Genomic DNA, 23930 nt, shown 5'->3' with positions numbered 1-23930 from the left:
ACCAACATGCAAGGAATTTGAAAAATTTTTTATCAAGTCCGTAAAAGCACTGCTTAATGACTGCTGTGCACAAGTAATACTTGTGGGTCAACAAATTCTTTTGTGTTTTAGGTGTAGTTTGCTTACTACGTAGTGGAAATATCTATTAAAAAGGATTGAGAAGTTTTGCGCAGGAAATATTAGTAGTTTTATACTGCTTTGTTCGTTGTGGTGTCTAAAGAGAGAAGCTTTTGGCATTTCTTTTGGTAGGGGCTGTATGACAAGTAGGTGTTGCTAATAAAAAAATTATTATGCCTTTTGCAAAATTGTTTAGTCATACTCGGATGCATCAGTGTAAACAAATCCTTTTCATGCGTCAGATATTGCTAGATTTTTCTTTGCTTTTGACTAGTGTCTTAAACTGCTCAGTATTTTTCACCAATTCCTTATGCTTAAATTCATAAATGTCTGGGTATATGTTTAAGGAAAAGTAAGAACAAGAAAATGACCTAATGCAGAGCATTAGATGCTATAGCTGAAGTCAAATAGACTTGAAGTTGTTTCCAGATGTATTCATGCTGTATAATCTGATTTCTGTAACAGACATAGTGGCAAAGTAATTACCAGTATGCTGGGATAACTGTGAAAGATTAAGTCTCAAATAAGGAGTAAAATACTGTATTTGCACAAAGTGGTTTCATAATGTAGTCAAATCCTCTTTTTTTCTCTCTTAGATGATGAAGCATGCCTGGGACAATTATAGGCAATATGGATGGGGACATAATGAGCTTAAACCAATTGCCCGGAAAGGACATTCCACCAACATATTTGGTAGGCTCTATTTTCCAGTTATTGTGGGACTTTCTTTTTCCCTCCTTTTTTTTTGTTGTGGTGATAGTTTCTTTCTTTCTTTTTTTTTTTAATATTTCTGTCCATGCTATCCTCTTTGCAGGTCTACTTGAACTTCTTAGCAAATTCAATTTTAATATAAATATTTTGAAGTGTGGGTGACAGTTGCATATAGATTATGTCAATCATAATGCTTCAATGAATTACTTTACTAAACTATCTTCAGAGGCTTACTATGTTCTTATTGTTACAAAGACTAAGTTGTGCTTATACTCTGTTACTTTGTGTACACACACACACACACATATATAAATAAAATTTACACTGCGATAATGATTTTGGAATGCCATAAGTATAAACCTTTTTTTAAAAAAACACTAACCACATCTTGTCTAGATCTTTGTGTACAATTCCATAAGAATCTGATACAAGGCAAAATGTGTGTGCAAGATAGTGAAAAAGTGTTAGTACCAAGGTGAAATTTAAAGTAGCTTTTGAAAAAAGATCTGGGTAAGGTAAAAGTGACTTTTTTACTCGGTCTGTGACTTCGGGATTCAGATCCTGCAGACTGCAGTGAAAAGTAACATTCTAAATAGAGGATTTTGAGGGTAGTGGCAAGTTTTGCAGAAATTCAAGGGATGAAGTGAGAATATTTGAGCAGTGGAGTGTGGAAGGGTGTTACAAATGGCATTCAGAATGGTGTGAGACATGAGGAAGATTAAGACCAAGAAATTGTGTTGTGTATGTGTAATCAGACTAGATGGCTTTTCTTCCTTAAAATGTCAGTGAACTGCAGCAGTACTGTGTTTTCTGGTGTAAATGCCCTGGGACACAATATGTAGAATAGTGATTGGAAAGTGAAAAGCATTTTATTGTTACCCAAACCAGGAAAGAATCCATTTTTTGTCTCTAGTTCTGTAGAGACTGATGGTTCAAAAAAACTGATTGGAACTGTTGAGGACTGAACCTTGGAAGTTCTCTAGACTTGTCCTGTGGCATAGCAAAACATGCAAGTTTGACGTTAGTGATTGAGATGACACCTGGATCAGTCCAGAATGCACAGCACCTGAGACAACTGAGCCGTAAAGTTCATGCATTTATTTTGAAACACACACATAGAAGAGCTGCACTAGGACTGGGTCAGGTCTTCTGAATTTTGTTCAAGGTGTTCATCTACTCTCTGGTATGAGGAAGGTACAAATTGACCATAACCACTTTTTACATCAAGAATGAGTGTGAATATACTATGTTAGTATTAGTTGTAACAGTTGACTTGATATCAAGATTCTGTTGGATTTTATTATAAAGCAATTGGCTAATGACTTTGTGTGAGGTTGATTCTCATTGTAATTGGTATTTGTTTTATTTATCTTGCTCTAAACCTTGAATTTGTTTCTTGTGGATGATAGAAATACAGAATATAATTGAATAATTGTCTTATTTTCTGTGTTTGGTGCCTGAACCCAGAAGAAGTTATTTTGATTTAAATCAAGTTTTGGTTACCTTTTAGTTTTTATTTGTACAAAAAAAAGTAAACTCCTGGAGGAAACTTCTTCCAAAAGAAAAGTCAAAGGGCTCGTTTCAAAAGTCTTGTAATACTTAAAAGCATTTTTTCATTTTTTGCTCTTTCCCTTTCCCTGTTCTCTTTAAATTTTATCTTGAAACCATTCTTACATCTTACCAAATAAACAAGTGACTTTCTTTATATCCTAACAGTTTTTCATCAGATGTATTTGCATGATCAAGTTCAGTCTTTAAGTAGTGGACATGGACAGGAGAGGAGAACTTTAGCTAGTTACACTGCTCTTTTCCCCTGCTCCAGCAATGGAAGCCTCTGAGTTACATTTTCTGCAATACTTACTAGAAACACCAAACAAACCCAAAAAAAGTCCAGGAATAAACCACCTCCCACTAAATGTGTAGTGCATAGAAGACTGCTTAAATCCATAGGAGAATAATTTCAGCTACTCTACTAGGTCTGCCTTCAGTAAGGACTCTTGTTCTTTACTGCACGCAAAGCCCTCAGAGCCTGACACCGATTGCTTTTGGTCACACACTGAAACCTGGTTTCTTATATTTCAGTATGGTGTGAAAGCTGATATTGTTTTACTTCTTTATATTCTTTTATAAAGAAAATGACTGAGTCTGAGGCAGGAGGAAAGATGGATAAGTTAGCATGCTCAGGAGAAAAAAAAAAAGGCATCTGGGCTCTGGATGAGGAGTTTGAAGAGTAAAATGGAAGAGTCTAAGATGCAACCAGCACTGGGCATAGTGCAAGGAGAGAGTGTGAGGCTGAAGGGAAGACCAGAGCAACAGACTTCTGCTGTGACAGGCAGAGGGACATTTCTTAGATTCCTGGAGAGCATCATGTAGTATTCTAAGGTAATTTCTTTTTGCTGCCTTGTACATTGGCACTGCCTTAATTTCTACTAGAGAAGTCTCTTCTGGAGCTTCCTATGATTTAGTTTTATGTTATCTCATGGCGTTCCTCTATATTTTTCCAGCTGGTGAAATTGTGTCTCGCCATGAAAGTCTTTAATATTTACCTGTATGATCATGTAATCTTTACTGTTGAATTTACATGCAGTTCTGTTGCTTAATTTGCCAACTGTAATTGTAGATTAGCCTTGGTTTGTAACTGAGACTATGATGTGAGGCTTTCTCCTCATAAGGCAGGAAAACATTTTTCTAATGTTTGTTTTTAATGTGACTGACACAGTATTTTTAAGCAATTTTTAATTATTTTCGTTTAGTGTTTTATTTTCTTTCTGTTTCTCCTCTGCTTACTGCTAACTTGTCTCCTAATGAGTCTGAAGGACTTTTACTTTTTTCTCCTTGGAATGCTTATTCTTTGGAGTTTTGTCATTGCTGTGTGACAGAAATTACAGGCTTCCTCTACATTCAAGTTTCTGATCCTCTTATTCCAACTAACTCTATCAGTCAATTCCCTAAGTGTTTGTCCTTTTAAAACCCGGATGCTATTTTGTGCTGTTTAATTTTTATCCAAATCATATTATGATTGCTCTGTTCAAGGCTGTTTCATATGAAAAACTTCGGAGTAATATTTAGGCTTCGGTATATACCAAATCTAAAATAGAATCAACTAGTGTTGATTTAGTGGGTAGTTGATGAGAGGCAGGGAGGAGAGGAATTGGTTCATATACTGAGTACTGTCTAGGCTTTATTGTTAATACCTTACCAATCTCTTTTACCCGTAATGACACAGTTCCCACTGGTATTTGTCTTTATAGGCATAATACTTCTAGAAATCTGATGCTATTTTTAATAAAAAGCCGCTCAGCAAAACCTCTTTTTTATTCATCTCAAAGATGATTTGACCCAAACTACTTTCTACCATTGCTGTGGACGGTTGTTCTTCCATTTCGATTCATAGCATGTCTGTGAGATTCAGCGAGGAGATGCTATCGCTGGTTGGCACTGCAACACTTTGCACGAATCTTTGAGAAATCAGGTTTACTAATAACTCTCAAGTGAGGTAAAACATGATTCAATTTAGAAGGCAAATAAGCCACTAATCATGCCTGTTAGATTTCCCTTTCCCTTGGAAGCAGCATACATCTGTAACTATGCCAAGAAATGTTCCTAACTTTGCAAGATCTAGGAAAGTTCAGACTGGGATCAGAGAAGGGGAGAGGAGGTGGACTGCTCTGCTCTCGTAAATCTTAGTTTTAAGTCGTTGAACACATAAGGAAAGGTGATAAACTTCAAAGCAAGATGCTCTGTGCCTTACTGGAGCATGCTAACAAGAACATTTGTTGACTGCCCCAATTATTAGTTTGACTTTTATAAGAAAACTTTCTGGGGTCACTTAATTGACCTGCTGCTAGAAACTTCTGCCCGTCTTTTTGAGATGCCTGACCTGGTGACTGTAAATTGTAAAGTAGAAGCTGCTAGAAATGTTGCCTGTCAAACTGTAGTCAGTAGTTAAAATCATGAATAGTACCTCTTCAACAGCTGGGTTGCTGTGTTAGTAGTGTGGTGCTACTTTGGGAAAGTATGACTGGGAGTTGGTGGGCTTTTAAAGTTATTTACATTTAGATGACATATGAAACAAACATTTATAGGTTCTGTCTTGGTGAAACAGTGATAACTTCTATTTTTGTGAAAGTTGCCTGGCTTTGAAGGGGCTGGTAATATCAAGAATTGTTTATTTATTCCTACTCTATCAGATAAAGTATAAAAGGCAACTCAAAAGAGTTGTAAAGAGGTGTAATTTCTTTTTCCAGTTTAAATTTTTATTTGCAGCTCTGTTGGTGGTTGTAACAGCTAAGCAAAGGAAAAAGAAAGGAAAAAAAAAGGAAAAAAAAGTCAACTTTTTTGTTGGACTGCTTAAGTTGCGCGAATAATTTGACAGCCACAGGGTGTTATTGCAGAGGTGGGATTGTCTGGGATCTGGGTCAAGTTCTCATTAGAACAGAAATGATGAAGAGTCTGATTAAAAAACTGTAAGATAATGAGCAAGCATGACAAACACTGGGTTTACATCAGAAGGTTTTCTGGGTTTAGTGAAAACCAGAGTAGTTGATTATATTGTTGAATTGCTTTGCTGTAATGAAATTGGATTGGATTTGCTTTTGAGGATCAGAGTAACCATCCAAAAGATGCTGTTTAGATATAATTTGTCCATGTAGTTGTTCGGTGAGCCCTTGGTGAACATCTTATGGAAACAGCATTGAAATTACTCAGTTGAGATATGCTTCAGAGTTTTAAACTCTTATGTATTTGTAGCATCTTTTAGTTCAATATCTTATGAACTAATTACTGTAGCACAAGCTTTTAACTTAATTCAACTGTGAGTTAAATTGAGTAGTTTACACTAGTGGGTTTATATTAGTCTTCAATTTTTATTTTTCTGAAACGTTTATTTGAGAACCTGGGTGACGGTAAGGAAGAAAATAAAAAACAACAGTTTTTGGGCAATGTGGAACACTGTCCCCAGCAAAGCTAGAAATAGTGGGCTGTCATCTGACCTGATGCTTTCTGAATTGAGAGTTCTGATATCTGTGATGGGCGGTTTGGGGTTGATTGTTTAGGGTTTTTTTGGTGATGTTAAGAGTAAAATGAAGGCGAACAGTTTGTTAGGTAGTAAGTACTTGACAAAGTACTGATACAAACTCTTGTAAAGTTGTAGACTTCCCATATTACTCACAGGGCATTTCTAAATCTGACATTTGGACATATTCTCTCTAGAGATTATCTGATAATGCATACATACATAAGCAGACATATGTCTAGATATTTTTTTGGGGGGTGAAAAGATATTTCATAAGTAATGATGGTGCGGAGTTTTTAAGTTGTAAATGCTTGCACACAGACGTGCCCATTCTTGTGCACAAAGATTTAATGACATTATTATTCTACAGTGTCGCACATCTGTAGTGTTTTTGTTCCTCTCCTCTCATCTCACATCGCATACAACTGGTCATTTTAATATGAGATGTCTACCAGTTCTGTCTTGGGATAATGTCTTATGGGAGGAAAATTATCAATGAAGTCACATTGTGGTTACACTTGTATTACCCAGTAGAGCCTCAAGGCCGTGATGCAGTGCCATATCTCTTCCCTAATGCATGACCAAATAAAGCTGTTCTCCTTTCTATGAGGAATTTTTGTCTGGCACGATTAGTGTCATCAACATAATGTGCTGCTGCTCTATACATATGGAAAAATGATATTTTGAGTTGTATGTTGGTTAACAGGTAAAACAAGTCCAACTAAAGGTTTCAGCTGGGGCAGGTAGGGAGCTGAGAATTTTTTAAATTTCCAGTGAACTACTTGGTTTCTATGACCTTGTTGAGTGTGTCCACTTTTCTGGTTTGCTGCACAGTGTTTTGCTACCAGTGCCTGTGCTAAACCCCGTGACCTCGGAGAAGGTTACTGAGGCAGCTGCCAACTGCCCACTGCTGCAGCGTGGGAAGCTCTTGCCGCAGCTCTTTGTGTTGCTAAGCGATGGAGCTCTGACAGTGCAGTTCTCCGATCTGACGGTGCATTTTGCTGCTGTTTTGGCAAGCAGGAGCAGCAGTGATGTTCCCAAGCCCCTTGGAGAAAATACATTTGTCAGACTGTAAGGGCATGAGGCTGTTGCAAGAAGGAGCTGAGTCAAGCAAAGGAGTCTGGGGTGGTTTTTTTTAAATTTTTTTTGTTGTTGTTTTTTTCCCCCTGATAGCTTTGGCAAGTATGGTTTGGCTAGGGAGGGTAATGTGATCTCTTTGTCCAGTTTGCAGTCTAGAAAACAGGCGGAATATTTCTTGTAAGCACTACAAGAAAATGCTTCAGCGTATGTTTAGTGGTAGTTTTGGTTTTGTTTAGTTATCCTGTGAAATATTCGTTAGTTTATTAGTTGCCTTTGTCATCTGTCGTCATAAGTTATTGGGCTGCCTGAGCTGCTCTGACACTACTGTCTGCTGTCATCTGATTAGTTGTCACTTCTGAAATTCACATAATCGACTGTCAAGGGTGTCAGGTTTGGTAGGCCTTTTGTTTTTAGGTGGGTTTTTTTGGTTTTGTTTTTTGCTGCCAAATAACCTGCACATTTGTGAACATTATGGAGACAAACACTTTCAGTGGGAAGAAACTAGAAAATGCACCCTAAAAAAAGACTGAAGGATGACCTATTGAAAACTTGTTGTGTCATCCAATGAAGAGACAGGCAGGAGAAACAGCTTCTGCTCTTTTCCTGTGCATATTTTCAGTTTCTGAATCTGTGTAGAGGGTAAATGAAAACAAAAAAAGGAATATGAGGTATATATTTAAACAAATACGATCTTCACTTCTTATTGTTTTGATGGAAAAAAACCCCCACGCTTGGTTAGCAGTAGTTTTTGTCTTGACTGTATGGGCACAAGTAATTTACCCATTTTTTCATTTTCCTGTGGCACGTGAAAGGGGTAAGAAAATCCTTTCATGCTAACAAGTAGAGAGAGGTAGCTTCATGATGCAAATTGCAGCCCAATCTCTGTATTTCAGGTTCTATTCAATTTTAAATAAATGAAACCGGTCTTAAGACAGGCCTATGCTGCTGTGTCCACTGCAAAGTCAGAAATGAGTGACTACACTGAGACAGTGTTGAATGTTACATGTACATTGAATGTGTATTTTTATTTTTTTATTTGTTTTTTTTGACCAGTAACAGAAGTTTTGAAAACATAAAATTTTAAGGAAGAATGTAACTCTCAAGTTGCTGGCTGAATTTGGAATTAGAACAGTGTTCTGATAATGTAAAGGAAGTTTCTTCAGGTCAGACAAAAGATGAAACGTGATCATTACTCATCCTCTAAAAATTGCTCATGACAGGTACTTAGGGAAGAAATAAAAGAGCAGGAAAAGCCTCCAATGTGAACATTTCTCAGGGTACTCTCCAGACCTACAAAAATTTGCACAGTGTCAGTGCTTCTGTGGTCAGAGGCAGCAAGTTTTATTTAATATTGCTTAGTTTATTTTTCCATGATTTTATCCAATCTGCTCTGTGAAAACTTAAGAGCATTGACCATATCCCATTACTAGTGGCTCCGTAGTTTGGTTCCACGTTGCATAGAAGACTTTTTAGTGTTGAAGTCTGCTCACTGTCCTAAGTGACTAGTTTTGACATTAGAAAAAACCAACCCTTTATTTTCTTACTTGTCATTCATGAGCTTGTAGAACTGCATATACCCTCAGTTATGAGCCTGTTTTACGTGGAGAATCATGGTCTGTTAAGTAATTTCTCATACATGTTTTTTTATACCCTATACTTTATCTTGTTTTTTTGTATCTTTTCAAATTTTGTTTTCAGGAGGAAGACTAAAATCTTACTGTTTTCTGTTCACTGTTCCTAATAATTGTATTTTGCATCTTATAGGCTTCCTGTGGAGCCTATAGATTGGCTTTTCTGCAGTAGCATTTTTTTTCAAAATCTTCATTCACTGTATACAGTATTTCTGAATTATTTGTAAATATGATTATTTATAAATATTTCCAAGTTATTTCATAAGTAAGCATGTGCCCAAGCATTCAGCTCACTAGGTTCCCAATAGTAGTTTCGCCTCTTAGTTTTGGTTTTTTTACACTTATCCCATTTCCTATACTCTAAGCAATTGTTCGTATACATAAACCTTATCCTGTGACAGGTTTAGTTTTCTTAAGAACCTTTGTTAAGGGATGTTCTTGCATACCTTCTGTATGTATGCTGTCCATATGCAAGTTCACTTCTTAAAAAGACTGTAACATTGATGCTAAGAATTAGCTTTACAGAACTTCTGACTTTCCCTCAGTACATCTTAATTTAAAGCTGCCCTCTGATTTATGCTGCTAATTGGGCAAATAGTGTTTTGTAAACTCACTTCTGCTTCACTGCAATAGATGTTGTGTTTACTCAGAATATGATTGTTCTCTAAAATGTGCAAATGTGTGCAGGCAGGATGCAATCTGGCTGTGCGTTCCCTCTTATGGCTCCAGTACTGTAAAACAGATAAAGATAACTGTGGTTAGCTAAGAATATTTTTGGATGTTATTGCTGTTTCATCAAACTGTCACAAATGCATATCAGGAAAATTCACCATGAGCAGCTGTTGTCTTCTATTCTTTTTAATAGTACAGCGTTGGCACTGAATTTTTCTCGCTCAGTTTGTGTTAGCTCATGTACAACATGTTAAGGTTAGTTGTTCTTTAGTGGCTTTTTTTACATTCTTCTGAACTAATGATGTTAAGTCCTTTGACATTGTTCAAAAGTTTTGAAAACTGCCATTTAAAAAAATGAGATGCACAGATGCAAAGTGGAATGAGATAAATGCACCTCATTTTTTGTGACCTGATATATAGAATAGTGAGGTAAACTTCTATGTCAACTGGTAATGAAAAAATAAAGTCATGTTAGAGTTCAGGGCACAGGCTTAGTTTGACAATTTTTATACTTTCTGGTAGCATCCTCTCCTGTTTTTCCCTTTTAAGCCAGATGGTTTGCTTTGAGGAAAAAAATATAGTTGTTTCCCAGTGGCAATCTTTGGACTTAATGTTTGTTTGGATTTGGGAATTATTTAGGTTGTGGGAACGCTGTTCCTGAATTTAAACCTGTTTCTTGTCACTTGGAATTAAGGACAGAGTGTGTAATAAGGACATTAAATTAGGGATATGCAGTCTATTTTGGACTTTGTTAAAATACTAAGTTAACGGGCATGACAACTGAATAAGGATTAGCGTGCTGAGCTCTAAAACTACGTGTGGTGAGGACAACTACGCGGACGCATGTGCCAAGCCAGGGGGCAGATGCAAGCGTGCTTTGCTGTTGTCTGAAGCTAGCGGATATGCGAGGCAGCTGTAATTCGGGCACAGTTCAACCACATGAGCGCAGCACGGTGGTTGTGCCTAATACGCTAATATCGTTCTCTCAAGTTTTGCACCATTCTGATGAAGTTCTATGTTTACCACGCTGAAACCAGCTCCTTTTCAGCCGTCTTCAGACCAAAGGGTGTGGAAGTGGCTGGATCTTATGTAACGTGATGGCTGTTAGAGTTGTGCATGTTGTTACTCTTTTCCTGACAAGAGTAGTTTAGCTTCCAATTACCTGTAAAAAATTGTATCCTTACTGTCTTGGAAGATCAGTACTTAACTTGCTTAACATGTAAGATTTCTGCACTCAGGTCACACAACTCTATTTGAGTCTGGGTTGTATCTTGCTCTCTTACTTACTGTCAAGTAATAATCTTGCTTTGCTTGCTGCTGAGTTTAACTGACTGCTGTCTTTAAGTTCTACATACTTCTGAGCCATCGTTTTCAGGTAGTCTTCCCTTCAGTCTTCCGCCTCCTTATTTCTCAAAGTGGAGATGCTCCAGATCTGTATTTTTGGTTAGATTTGATTGTTTCATGTGTATAGCTGCTTGCCATCACCATTCACTGTTCACCTGTTATCTTGCCTCCCTTCTGATACACTTCTTATCCCCTCCTTTGTACCTAGTTTAATACCATCTTCTCTCCCTCGTTCCTTTCCTACTCTGAAGCTTATCCTGATCTTTCTCACCTGATGTTGTGGTTTTTCAGTTATCAGTAGGTCTAAACCTTGTAGAATCATAGAATGGCCTAGGCTGGAAGGGACCTTAGAGATCATCTAGTCCAACCTCCCCGTCATAGGCAGGGACGCCACCTCTCGACTAGACCAGGCAACACATGGGGACCGAGCAGGAATTGAACCCGCGACCTCGGTGTTGTCATTGTTTCAGCACCATGCCCAAACCACTGAGCTAACTGGCCCCCTCCCACTAACTCAGACCGTAGTTCCAGCATGGAATCTTAATTATGGTCTGCATGCAGTCCTCCTCCTATCTGCAGTAATTCAGTTTTGTGCTTAAGAACAAAATAACAAAAAGAGTATGAAGGAGGCAATTGGCGAGAAACAATAACAAAAAGAGTATGAAGGAGGCAATTGGAGAGAAATGTAGAAAATTGAAACAGTCTAGTATTAACATGTTAAGCCCTTTTCAAATTTAGTTTTGAGGACATTGAGGCTTTGTACTAGAGGGACTGCATTCAACTCTTGCTTGTATGAATTTTGAATTAAGCTGAAGAGCTGTGTAGGATTTAGTTGGAAAGGGAAGTGAAGCAATCAGGTGAACGGCGGTTTACTCTAGTAGCAAAGTCCAAATTCTTAAAGTTTTTAAATTTAAGGTCTTAAGGACATAGCTCTTTAAGCAGTGGTTTGATTAATAACATCTACCTTCAAGTCCACTTTTTAATAGATTCAAAGTTTAGCATACACTTCAGTGCTTCACTCCCATTACTTTATTTATAAAATTAAGGAAAGCATTACAATTGATTATTTAATGTTATTAATATGCTAAAATGCTCTCTGTTACAAAAGATTAGGAACTCATTTTCATGTTGTCTATTATCAGCAATTTAACAGAATTAAGCAATCAACATGCTTAGGTTTTTATTCTGTTTTTTTAATTACTCTAAAATGTTAAAGGCAACTGGTTTCTTCATGGATACTTAAAGGCTTATTCATTGCATTTTATGCCTGAGCTGAAATTGTGTGTTGCAGTTTTATATGAAATGTATGGTATCATTGACTAATTTTGAAACACTGTGTTTTCACAGTGGAATTAAACTGTTGGAAAATTTAATTCATTTTCTTAAACATTATGTTGTTCCTTGTGAATCATTAAGATATTTTACAAGTGGTGTGCTTTAGTAATGGCAGCTTTATTGCTAGAGCCTCATTAGAGAGACAGACAGAAAACTGGGTTGATAATTGTTTGCTTTTAATTTTCATGCTATGTTTTCCACCACATCTGTAACTGTCTATCACATTAAGAAATCCTGTTGCTACAGTCTTGAATTCTTTGAATCATTTTGAGTAGAAATTGCTATACTTTCCTGAGATTAGTACAGTCTTGCCTAGTCTGCATTTTTCAGCCATTCTGAAGCTGGGCAGGCAGGAATATCAGTAGCAAGAATGTTCACTTTTTTTTTTAAGATGGTAATAACTCTTTATTTAACATCAGGTTGAGTTTCTCAAGGAAAAATTTTTGCTCTGTTGCTGGGGATTAAAACACCTGCCTATGTGAAAAATAACTAATTCTTTAGGTTCAAAGTGTGTCAGGGGAAGTATCCTTGAGGAGGCTTTACATCTCCTTATGTTTCTGGAATCACTGTGATGGAATAGGGAGGATCTGCTCTATGCTTGGGCACACCCCAGTTGTCAGGTTGCTCTGGCAGTACTGCTGGACTGCTCTGAAGTCCAGGTCACCTGCCAGAGTGGAAATTTAACTTAGGAATTGAGTTTAATTATCCCTCGAGACTTTAGTCCTCTTAGATTCCTTTTGCAAATTGATCCTTCCTCCACCCCAATTAAACATGCCGGTAATCAAAGTCATTATGTACTGGTAGGAGTAGCTTCTGCTTCCAGTAAATGATGTCTGTCCAGGCCCCTGAGAAATACTAGAAGTGGATGTAAGTGGCTCAGACCGATATTATTTCTGGCACATGAGATCTATCTGTGTCTCAGCGGTTCTGTCCGTTGGTGTGATCATCACATTGGCTGGTTTGTTTTGGGAGTGAAAACCATTTCCTTACATCCAGAGCTCTAGCCTCTATGCATAACTAACTATAGATTTCAGCTTTTCTAATGCTTATTAAGAGAGATTGGCTTTGTAGAATGTGAGAGAACTTCTGTAACTTGGATGTGCTGACACAGAGATACTTGCTGTTTGTGTGATGTAGAGGCAGTTATCTTCAGTAACAGCCCAAATGCTTTTACTATATCCAGTTGCTTGTTTTTCCTCAAGCAATCTTACCATTAGCTTTCTTCAAAACATATCTAGGTGGTGGTGGTATTCATAGGCTGTCCTAGTAAACAAGAGTACTAGATTCCTCGGGATTTTTTTCCACTGATTTAAGGAATCATAGAGCCATAGAATGTCAGGTTGGAAGGGACCTCTAGAGATCATCCAGTTCAACCCCCCTGCCAGAGCAGGATCCCCTAGGGCAGCCACAGTGAGTTTTGAAAGCAGCCGGGTGGGTTTTAAAAGTCTCCAGAGAAGGAGACTCCACAACTTCTTTGGGCAACCTGTGCCAGTGCTCTGTCACCCTCACAGTAAAGAAGTTTCTAACTTAAACCCACTACTTCTTGTTCTATTACTGGGCACCACTGAGAAGAAATTGTCTCCTTCCCCTTGACACCCACCCCTCAGATATTTGTACACGTTAATAACGTCCCCTCTCAGCCATCTCCTTTCAGGGCTAAACAGCCCCAGTTCTCTCAGTCTCCCTTCATAGGAGAGATGTTCAAGTCTCTTAATCACCCTTGTAGCTCTCTGTTGGACTGTCTCCAGTAGGTCCCTGTCTCTCTTGAACTGGGGAGCCCAAAACTGGACACAGTATTCCAGGTATGGTCTCACCAGGGCAGAGTAGAGGGGCAGGAGAACTTCCCTAGACCTGCTGGACACACTTTTCTCAATGCACCCCAGGATCCCATTGGCCCTCTTGGCCACAAGGGCACACTGCTGTCCCATGGACAACTTACTGTCCACTAGAACTCCGAGGTCTTTCCCCATGGGGTTGCTTTCCAGCAGGACATCCCCTAATCTGTGCTGGTGTCTGGTGTTATTCCTCCCCAGATGCAGGACTCTACACTTGTCCTTACTGAACTTTATGAGGTTCCCCTTTGCCCAGCTCTCCAGTCTGTCCAGATCTCGTTGGATGGCAGCACAGCCTTCCTGTCTGTGTGTCAGCCACCCCTCCCAGTTTTGTATCATCAGTGAGCTTGCTGAGGGTGCACTCTATTCCCTCATCCAGGGCATTGATGAAGATATTGAACAAAACTGGACCCAGCACTGATCACTGGGGAACCTCACTGACCACAGGCCTCCAACTTTGTGCAGCCGATCACAACCTTCTGAACTCTGTTGTTGAAACCCTACCTTGATTGTAAGCAAACTTGTCAGCATCCCACTTCTGGATCTTTTGTGCTATCTGTTCTGCTTAAAAATAAAATATTTCCTTTTCAGTCACCGCGTAAGGTAGAAGGCTAAGAATAGTTACACCTATCAGACCTATTGTATTTGACTTTCTGATTTTCCTTGGAGAGGGCGTGACCTCATGGTAATTTTTCCACTTGGGCTGATTTCCTTGACTTTGTAGCAGTCCTACTGTGATCTACAGTGCATTTTGGTAAGGAGAGATCTACGTTTCCTTCAGGCTTTTGTTGCTCCTCTAGCTAGTCTCTGGATAGGTGCCAACTGTGTGATAAGACAATGACACACTTGTAACATGAAAATGTTAGAGCACAGACAGGGGGTGAAAGCGCAAGAAGGAAAATTCTCTCAACAGCGAAGCAAGGGGGAGAACAGGAAGAGCAGAAGCAAGAAAACCCATCGGCTAAGATAAACAGAGTTTAGTAGGTGAAGGAAAGGAGACCGGGGGGGCAGTAATGCAAAGACAATCACTTGCCACCTAACACAGGCAGTTGGAAGCCCAGCTGGTCACTGAGAAACAGCTACCTGTTGGACTAACACCCTCATCCACCCCCAGCTTTTATCACTGCGGATGGTGTTGTGTGGTATGCAGTATCCTTTTGGTTACTTTTGGTCAGCTGTTGTGGCAGTGTCCCCTCCCAGCCTCTTGCCCATCCCAGGCTTGTTCACTGGAAGGGAGGGAAGGAAAAAAAAAAAAAAAAAGAAAGCCTCGATATGCTCAGCAACAGCCAAAACTCCGGTGTATTATCAACACTTTAGTCACAGATTCAAACCACAGCACCATACAGACTGCTGTGAAGAAAATTAGCTCCGATGTAGCGAGGCCCTGCACACCTGCTCAGCCCTCAGCTCAGGCTAATGAGTGCCTCCATGGAAGTGTTTTTTTCAAGAAGAAGTAATGAGATTTGTGTGTGGCGTACACCTCTTGAAGAAAGGAATAGGAATGAATGACGTGTCAAATAATCAAAGTTTCCATGAAGCACCTATTGATGATTAGTTTTCAACTCTGGAGTGTGTGACTTCAGTTTGCTGGCCTAGAGTTTTAATTTGTTATTTTGTTTCTTAATTGCATGATGTGTCTGTTCAAATTTTCATGGTCTTGTCTGATCATAATAGATTTCCGTTACTTCACATATTTTCTCTAGTACCTCAGTGCTTATAGTCTCTTATGCTTCTACATAATATATAGAGGAAGCAACCCTAGTAGCTGGTATCAGACTTTCTAAATCTCTGTGCACATCCTCATGGTGTAATGAAAATGTCCTATTTGTTTTCTTCATATTCCTTTTGTCACAGAACACATGACAATGATCTGTCTCCCTCTACTTTGATAGTCCCTTGTGAGACTTTAAAATGGTGTAAATAAACGAGTTCATCTAGTGCTTCGATATACTGGAAGAATTTTAGATAAGACCATTTTTCTTTTAATGGCCCTGCTATTTGCACTTAGACATGATTTGCTAGATATTTCAGACTGTAGATTTATGTGCTATTATGTGAAGGAATTATTTCTCCAATCTCGGGAAACTGAAGTCTACCTAAATATAAATCTGACTTACTATTTTGCAGCCCTTTGGAATAATACTCTTACTTAATGAGAGTGTGCACAATTTTGTTCAGCTATTTCACTGCTAAATTCCTTTCATTAGCTCATGATGGATGTTCTGTTTTATTTAGAAGAATGAGCATCACATTCATTAGGCAAACTTTGTTAAATTTGGAGCTCAATCAAGTAGAACTATAATTATATGGAGAGGAAACTTTCTAATCTGAGATTTGTAAAACTTGGCCCTTTTGGAATTGGCTATTATATTATGCAACATGACCAACCAAGCCTTTGTACTGAACAGAGGCAGGTCCTGAGAAGAGTGCCTTCAGCTAGGAGAAGTCTTATCTTCTGTTACAATTTAATTGTTTTACAGCCTTTTTCACCACAATGAGATATCTGGTCTTAACTGTATCCGGAGCATTAATGGATCAGACTGATGGAGATAGTAGTAAGAACTGTATTCTCCTCTAAACGGTTATCTTGGTGTTTCGAGTTACTTTATTACTTTTCAAATGACACCTTCTTCATTTTAAGTCCAGGAAGACTATCCTCTTGTTCTTTAAGGCAAAATTTATGTGTCTTTGCATGGTTATGAAAGGAGAAAAACCCAAACCATACTCTCTTATGAATGTAAAATGATTTCTCTTTGTGACTTTAGACTGAATGGCTTACATCAACATTAGGAGAGCGAAATACAGCTGCCTGTCCACTGTTGTCTATTTTCCCTATGGCACCACGTACAATGATAACGCAGGCCAGTGATCTTTGATCACTTGCTTCTTTCTTCCTGCTTTAGGTTTCAGCTGATACGTTGCTAGTAGTGAAGTATATTTTAAGGGGAAGACAGTTATGACAACACCTCTGCTTGTTCTGATCAGATTGTGGACCTTAACTGATGCAGAAAAATTCAGCAGAAGCTATTATTTAGGAACAAATTAAGAATGATGCCCTCTCCACATAGCCCTCCAAGAAAGAAGCTGAGGGCGATTAAATAGTTCTACAATCTGTTGCAAAATAATGACTTTCATCTCTTGATCTTTTGGAAATGTGTTCAGCCAAAAAGATTAAAAACCAAATATTGTTCTTCTGAGTCTTCCATCAGAAAGAAGTGCTAGTGTGCAGTTAGGATTAGTTACTGTATGTTTAAGAAGAAAAAGAAAAGCCAAGTTGGGTTGAAATAGCCTACCTATTCATAAGAAAGAAGAAAAATAATTTATTATGGGTTGGGATATAAATGATATCTGTAGGAGACCATGGTAAGAAATAGCTGAGCTTTCATATGGAGTCTAAAAACTGTAACCATGCTGTTTTGCACTGCAGAAAGAGCCACCCATCACTGCTCAGGGAGGAGGCATGTGTGAGCAGAAGGGGTTTTGCTCTGTAATGTTTTATTGGGTATTTGTGGGTTTAGGAAAGATAGATGTAAAAGATGGAAGCAGCAAAAAGAGAGGAGGAGGGAGAGCTTGAACGAACTATTGGAGTGTGGCCCAGACAAAAGCTTAGAGGTATGAACCTATTAATTGACTCTTAGGGGCAAAAAGTGCTGAGCAATGATCTGTCAGACTGCTTTATTTCTGTGGCTGCAAACAAGTCTGCAGGATCTTGTGCGAAACAGACAATATCTGTTGGGGAATGTTGGTTTAGGTGAGGTTCCTGTATATGGGTATGAGGTCTCACATTTAACCTGTGAGGATGGATGCAAGTTTCGTGTCTGTATTTGATAAAGTTGGTATGTATTGGGAAACCACAGACACTTTCGGTCAATGCTGAAGAGAACTCTGAGCAGTTCTGGTCTTTTTGCTCTCAGTCTCTCTGGATGCATATGACAAAAAATAATCAATGGGCTTTTGCATTTCAATGGCCCTACTTTCATGGTTCTGTGCAGAGAACTCTATGAAAAAAGTTGTTTGTATTTTTTAAGCTATTTTCTGGAGGCCTGGCAAGCAGATATTTTGGTGCTCAATATGTTGCTTGACTGTAATTCTGAGATCTAGAAAACCTAAGATGATTTTGCAGTGGTGTCGGAAGTTTTTTTCCCAGGGCATGTGTGAGGGGGACAACGACACACTTATCCATCCACGTGCAATGTATTGTCCTCACCCAGTGCCAGTTGTAGAATATGAGAGCTTACTGATGTGCCTATCTCTGTGTCTAATTTAGAAGACTGAGGTTTTTTGAAACTATTACAAGAGGATCTTTCAGGATTTCCCAAAGGTTATATATCCTTATTTGTTCAAAAACTTTATGTATTTGAAATTTTTTTCAATGTGATCTGCGTAAAGGAACAGAAATTCCTTTGGGTGCCGTAGCAGTATAACACATTCCAACTTTATGTCAAAAATACTTCAGTATTAGCTGACAAGGTTAGTCCTTGTGTCACGATCTGATTTGCATATTTTTGAAGTGCTAAATTAGATAACTGTCACATTATGCTTACGAAAAGGTGTGAAGTTAACCGCATGCTCAAAGCAACCTTCATTTAAGTATAAGCAATGGAATTTTTCATTTGGCTGAAAATGTTAAACCTTACGGTACTTATGCACCATGGTGAATTCGTTTTCTGTGACTTATAAGTATGCCTAGTGGCCAAAGGATACATACTTTAATTAACCTTGTGAAAGGTAATGTGTCCCAATGTGTACTTGAATATTCTTAACAAAAACCACTGACTTCAGGCTTTCCATATCTAGTTTAAATTAATTAAAGCAGATGTACAGCTGTTTTTGAAGAAATTAATTGATGGTTACTTTGTCATAGAGACTGTTGTGTTTAATTTTTGCTATTCAGGGAAAGAAATCCCTGAAAACGGAGTTAAACTTGCATGTAAGTATCAGCCATTTAGGTGTGTAAAATAAATGCAAAGGGGGTGATGGCTTCATTCAGTTATTGTTATGCTTGAGGGGGAAAAAGAAATCTCTATAAACATGTAAAAATCAAAAATGAATGAATAGAAACAACCAAGCAGGAACACTGCGCTGTAGAGATTTCATTATGGATTAAAAGCACATTTAAAAAAAGAAAAAAAAAGAAAATTGACTTAGCTTGTTAGGAGACTACTGTCATTGAATTGCTAATCGTACAGTTATTGTACTGTTTTGTAGAATACTGGTATGAACAGTGAAATTTAGCTACTTTCATAGCAAGTTCTGTATGCTCTGTGAAAATAAACCTGTGGTAATTTTTGCTTTCCTCTGGAAACAAAGACCTCTGCCTAAGGGCAACAGCTAAGGTTGGGATGACCTAAGGAGGTCAAGGCAACCGTGGGCAATGACTCGCCCACCACCTCTTCATCCTGTCTCCCTTGCACAAACCGATGAGTCGCTTATCTATCAGCTCTAAATTGCTGCTGTTTCCAGTGAATGGCATTGTAGGTACAGCACCACTGATTTTTGTTTGGCTTTAAGTGCCTCACTTTAAATGGTGACAGTTAAGGAATCTATTATCAGATCATAGTGTGGATCCCTGCCGGGAGTGACATGTCGGGGCTGTTGCTTTATCAGTCAAGACAAGCCAGGACATCCCTGCTGTTGTCAGTGATTCAGTAGCTTCCATAACTGCAGTACTATGAACGTTCCAAGTAGTAAATGTTGGGAAAGTCGAGGCATTACTGCAAGTACCAATTGCTTTATCCTACGTATGCTTTTTTTAAAAACACTTCTGTCCTAGAATTCCTAATGACTTTTTTGAATCTGATTGTTTTTCTGTCCTTTTTTTGTGTAAAAGTATAGTTACTCATGATCAGGTTAGGAAAGCCAATGAGAAGGCTGGGTTTTTTTCACTGTCTTCATTCTTCTTCCCAGAAGCCAAACTGTGCCAGAGGTCTGATACTTTGAAAGAGAAGTGTGTTTCTCTTATGTAGCTGCTAATTCTGTGCTCATTTTGATTATTCTTTGTGCTGTCATCTTTGTAGTTAACTTGGCTTTACTACTGCTTGGGTTATTTTCTTATGCTTGTGATGATTAGGAAAAGTAATGAAATAATCACTTGTAATAGAAATCTTTCTTTTTACACGTAGGAAACTCACAAATGGGTGCTACCATAGTAGATGCATTGGATACTCTTTATATCATGGGGCTTCACGACGAATTCAGAGAAGGACAAGAGTGGATTGACAAAAATCTTGAGTTCAGTGTGGTGAGTAGAGCTTGCCCTAATATTTTTCTAGTTCTTCTTACAGTGTTCTGCTGGGGAAAGACAGAAGAGGTCTTTCCGCTGGAACTTAAGAAAATCTTACAATTGAGAGCATCAGATGTAAGCTTAGTGAAGTTCTCTGTGTTCATGACTTTATTTTGAAAAAAAAGCCCACCTCAATGCTTTCATGCTTTAATTGTAAGTAAAGATACATCTATATATATTTTCTAAGTACAAATTATAGTTGGATAATGGAAAAAAGGGGAAGTGGTCACTGAGAATCAACAGAACCTCAGAAACAAAGGCAAAAGGATGAGGCTTTGTTAGCTGATAGTAGTTGGAAATAACTGAGCTGTGAAAGACAATTTCCCCCCAAATCATGGTGTATAAATTACTTAACAATACAATCTCTTCTTAACATGAAGAATGCCATTTGAGTTGTCTTAGTTTGCCTACAGGTTTTAAATTTATCACAAGAATTTCCCAGTTGGTCATACAGCATCTAACATTTTTGTGTGTGCAGATTGGAAGCGTTAAATGGAAGAAATGGCTCTATTTTACCCTTATTGATCTGTGTTCTTATTGCTAATTTTGGAACTGTCACAGACTCTGTGACAAATTTGTATTTCAATCCCTGGATGTGCCCTATGGTTTCAAAAATAATTTTTCATTCAGTAATGCACAAAATGAAATGTAGGTATACAGTCAGAATTGAGCAGATGCTTACTGTTGTTTTTATATTATATCCTACATTTCAGAAGTTATTTGTTTGGTTTTTTTTCCTTTTGTTTTATACATTGACTGCCTGGCAAACATGAAAGGAATTCTATTCTGGTTTTTCAGTTAGTGCCAGATAATTACTCACTCTAAAACTAAAGACCCTAAATGTGTCAGAGACAGTGTAGATGTAATGGTACCATTACAAGGGTGAAATAAATTACTTCCATAACTTTTCTGATCTGAGGCAGTCTCAATATAAATTTGCAGAATTAATCTAGGACCTGGGTGGAAGAAATTTACATGACACACTGGGCTTCAATTACGGCTTCCTAGGTATCAAAAAACATCTCTGAAGGTTAATGAGTTGTCTTATATACACACCAGAATGGAGTTATTTCTTTATATGGTTTGAAGTTTATAAATAAATACATACATTTATTCCTCTTGGATTATTTTACTGGGTAATATAAATCATTTGTTTCAGTCTACACTGTACCATTGGTTGTGTAATTCATGACTTTAGTATGTATTGATATCGTATGCTGAGTTGTTGGCATTTTTCTTGTATCACCTGTATGTGAATAAAAATGTCTTTTGCTAAAAAACCAGTTTTTATAAATAATTCAAACTTTAAACTTTTAATCATCAAGGCTAGTTGAGGAAATGTTTAAACTATTGATATAATCTATCTTAAATATTATGTGCAAAGGGCATGTATTTTGGATACAAGCAAAATGCATGATACAGGCACAGGTGCCATAGAAATAGTGTGAAAGACATACCTAGAAATATTTTTGTAACTGTGTGCTGATGGATGGGTCAACTTGTACAGTGTACCATTGTAGTGGCTTTTATGAATAACAGGAAAAGTCTCCCATACCACAAAATCTTTTAATAAAACTAAATTTCTGTATCTAAGAAGCTGAATGAAGATAAAGTCATGGGATAGGCAAAGAGGGGGTGTATGCAGGCAAAGGAGTGTATGGGATGCAGAGGGAGGCACAGTGGTGTTAAAACATCATTGTGCCTCTTAATTTTTCAGTGGGTTAAATGAGTCAAAAGATACTGATGAATTTAGCTCAAGGGTATTAATGTAGAGAAAGGCAATAAAATGATTGATTCTCCTGGAGTTCCTTGGTGGTCTTGAAGTACTTGTCATAGCATTAAAATACATAAAGGCTATTCCTAGACAGACACTATGTTAAAATGGGGCTCTGAAATTGAGACTGCACATTGTTAGTTCAGCTTAAGAAAGCACATGACAGGAATTCTCTAATCGTTATTCTACTTTATCCTGTAAACCCAAAAGGTCTGGTGTTACGCTTGAACGTAGGAGACAATACTAGATTATGGAAATTGCATTCTTTCCCACTATCACCAAACAGCTTTAATGGCACTTTATGGTGTTGATATGGTTGGAAAGCAGGAGAAAAACTAATCTGATTTTTTAAAAATAGTTGAAGCTGTAACTAGAATTATTACTTGGTGTTGTGAAGATCTACACAGGAATTTCGATATAGATCTAGATACTGGAACCGTACAAACCCTTGCATGCAGATTGGTTTATGGTATGTACTTGCCTCTGCCTTGATGATTTTTATTTTAACTATTTCTTTAGGGAGTTGGTTATTTACTCTTTCTTTCTGTTCTAGAATTCCGAAGTGTCTGTTTTTGAGGTCAATATTCGCTTCATTGGTGGTCTTCTAGCAGCATACTACCTTTCAGGACAAGAGGTAAGGAGACTGGAGGGTGTCTATGAAATTTAACGTGTTCTAGCAAATGTTACATTTGAAAAATTTTCTAGAATCTTCATTTCTCAATCTCTTACAAACTAATTTTACAGCAAGTCGTCGGAAGTAACTAAAGTTTTGAAGTATGAAATTTTAGAATCTTGTTTCTGTGCAGTTCTCAGCCAATTTAGGACTCTTTGTTAGAGCTTTGAAATGCTTCTCTTCTCAGGATGTTTTCAAAAGATTTCTATTCAAGTAAACATCAGCCTAAAATGTCAAGTCATTAACTTCTCATGCCAACAATAACTTGTTTGGGTATTCTGTAACTCCGTGAAGGTGGAAATAATATTTTTGTCACTTGTCCTGCAAGGCTGTAGATTTGCTTCCTTGAAGTGCTACACAGTCTTCGTACCATTTTCTCAGTGACAGAACTATCAAGCCAATTTCATCTCACCTTTGAAACTTTTACTAAAAAAGATGGGAGATTTATACTTCTAAGCGCTTACAAAAGGCATGCTTAGATTGGAAGGATGTGTATACCTGAAGACTTGGCAACCATGTTCTAGCAGTAACATTGCTGTGACCTCTTACTTCACACACTGTAAGAAGGCTGGAGCCTGACCCAACTTATGGATCAAGTCATAGCTCTTCTCAGCTACCTGTCTTATGATCTATTGCCTACATCTTTGATTTGTTTTTATCCTTCATTTTTCATGGCCTTTCTGTAGCCTGCTACTTAAAATGTTAGGCTTCCAGCCTTACGTCATGGCTTGAGATTTGAAACACTTGCAAGTGTTCATACATATCTTCCTCCTTTGTTTATGGGAGCACTGCGTATGTATCAACAAATTCTCCAGGATATTAAGCTTACAGCCATAAAAATAACCAGGAGAATCACCCATATTTGTTGGCTTTTTAGGTCTTTGGCATCATCCTGGGGTCTGTAAATTTTCTCTTGTAGAAGAGAGCATAGTAGCAAAGCCAAAATCTGACATGTATCTTGAAATAAATCGCTCATTTATTTTTCATCAAGTACTACTGCTTCGTCTTCTTTCACTGTCTGCACTCTCCAAGCCCTGCATCTGTGGAAGGATCACTTGTGTCCTTTCTGCGACAGTGCTTCACATGGTCTGTAATAGGAGGCTCAAAGGAAAGGAGAAGCAAGTTTTGCACCTGTCTTTCCTTTGTGGCAGCTGAAGAGTTGACTTTGCATTCACATCAGTGAGCCTTTCTCTTCCTGCAGAATCTGTCAGGCTTAGGTCTTCTGCCAGAGTTTCCTCAGAGCTCAGTAAGGATTTTACCCTCAGGGAGTGATCCTATTGCCCAGTGTTACAAGTGAGCCTTTTCAATTGATTGCTGTGTCAGCTCTTCAGGAAGAGTCCTTTGTAGCAGCCATCACTTGTATTAGAGTGGTGGTGAGATTGAAGCCCTGTTAGTTTACGCCTTTATCCTAAGAAAAGAAGGCAGAAAAAATCACTGAATGATAAACCCAAATATTCACTTGAG

The 23930-nt window shown here is 38.1% G+C and overlaps 1 protein-coding gene across 1 annotated transcript in view; it reads left to right on the top strand.

Annotated features, from left to right (window-relative positions):
- Nucleotides 1-22460, top strand: part of LOC104276613 (mannosyl-oligosaccharide 1,2-alpha-mannosidase IB-like) — a gene marked incomplete at its 5' end in the record, with an annotated part of 68946 nt that extends 46486 nt beyond the window's left edge. The window contains 3 exons of the mRNA XM_009872995.1: nt 714-810; nt 19859-19977; nt 22347-22460. Coding sequence (XP_009871297.1) covers nt 714-810; nt 19859-19977; nt 22347-22460 — 330 coding nt within the window. The remainder of the gene's footprint in view (nt 1-713; nt 811-19858; nt 19978-22346) is intronic.
- Nucleotides 22461-23930: the final 1470 nt, after the last annotated feature.

Source organism: Apaloderma vittatum, unplaced genomic scaffold (assembly GCF_000703405.1).
Source record: "Apaloderma vittatum isolate BGI_N311 unplaced genomic scaffold, ASM70340v1 scaffold8337, whole genome shotgun sequence".
In the NCBI taxonomy this organism is placed as follows: Eukaryota; Metazoa; Chordata; class Aves; order Trogoniformes; family Trogonidae; genus Apaloderma; species Apaloderma vittatum.
Note: the sequence above shows the minus strand (reverse complement) of the source record. Positions and strands in the feature narration are given on the sequence as shown.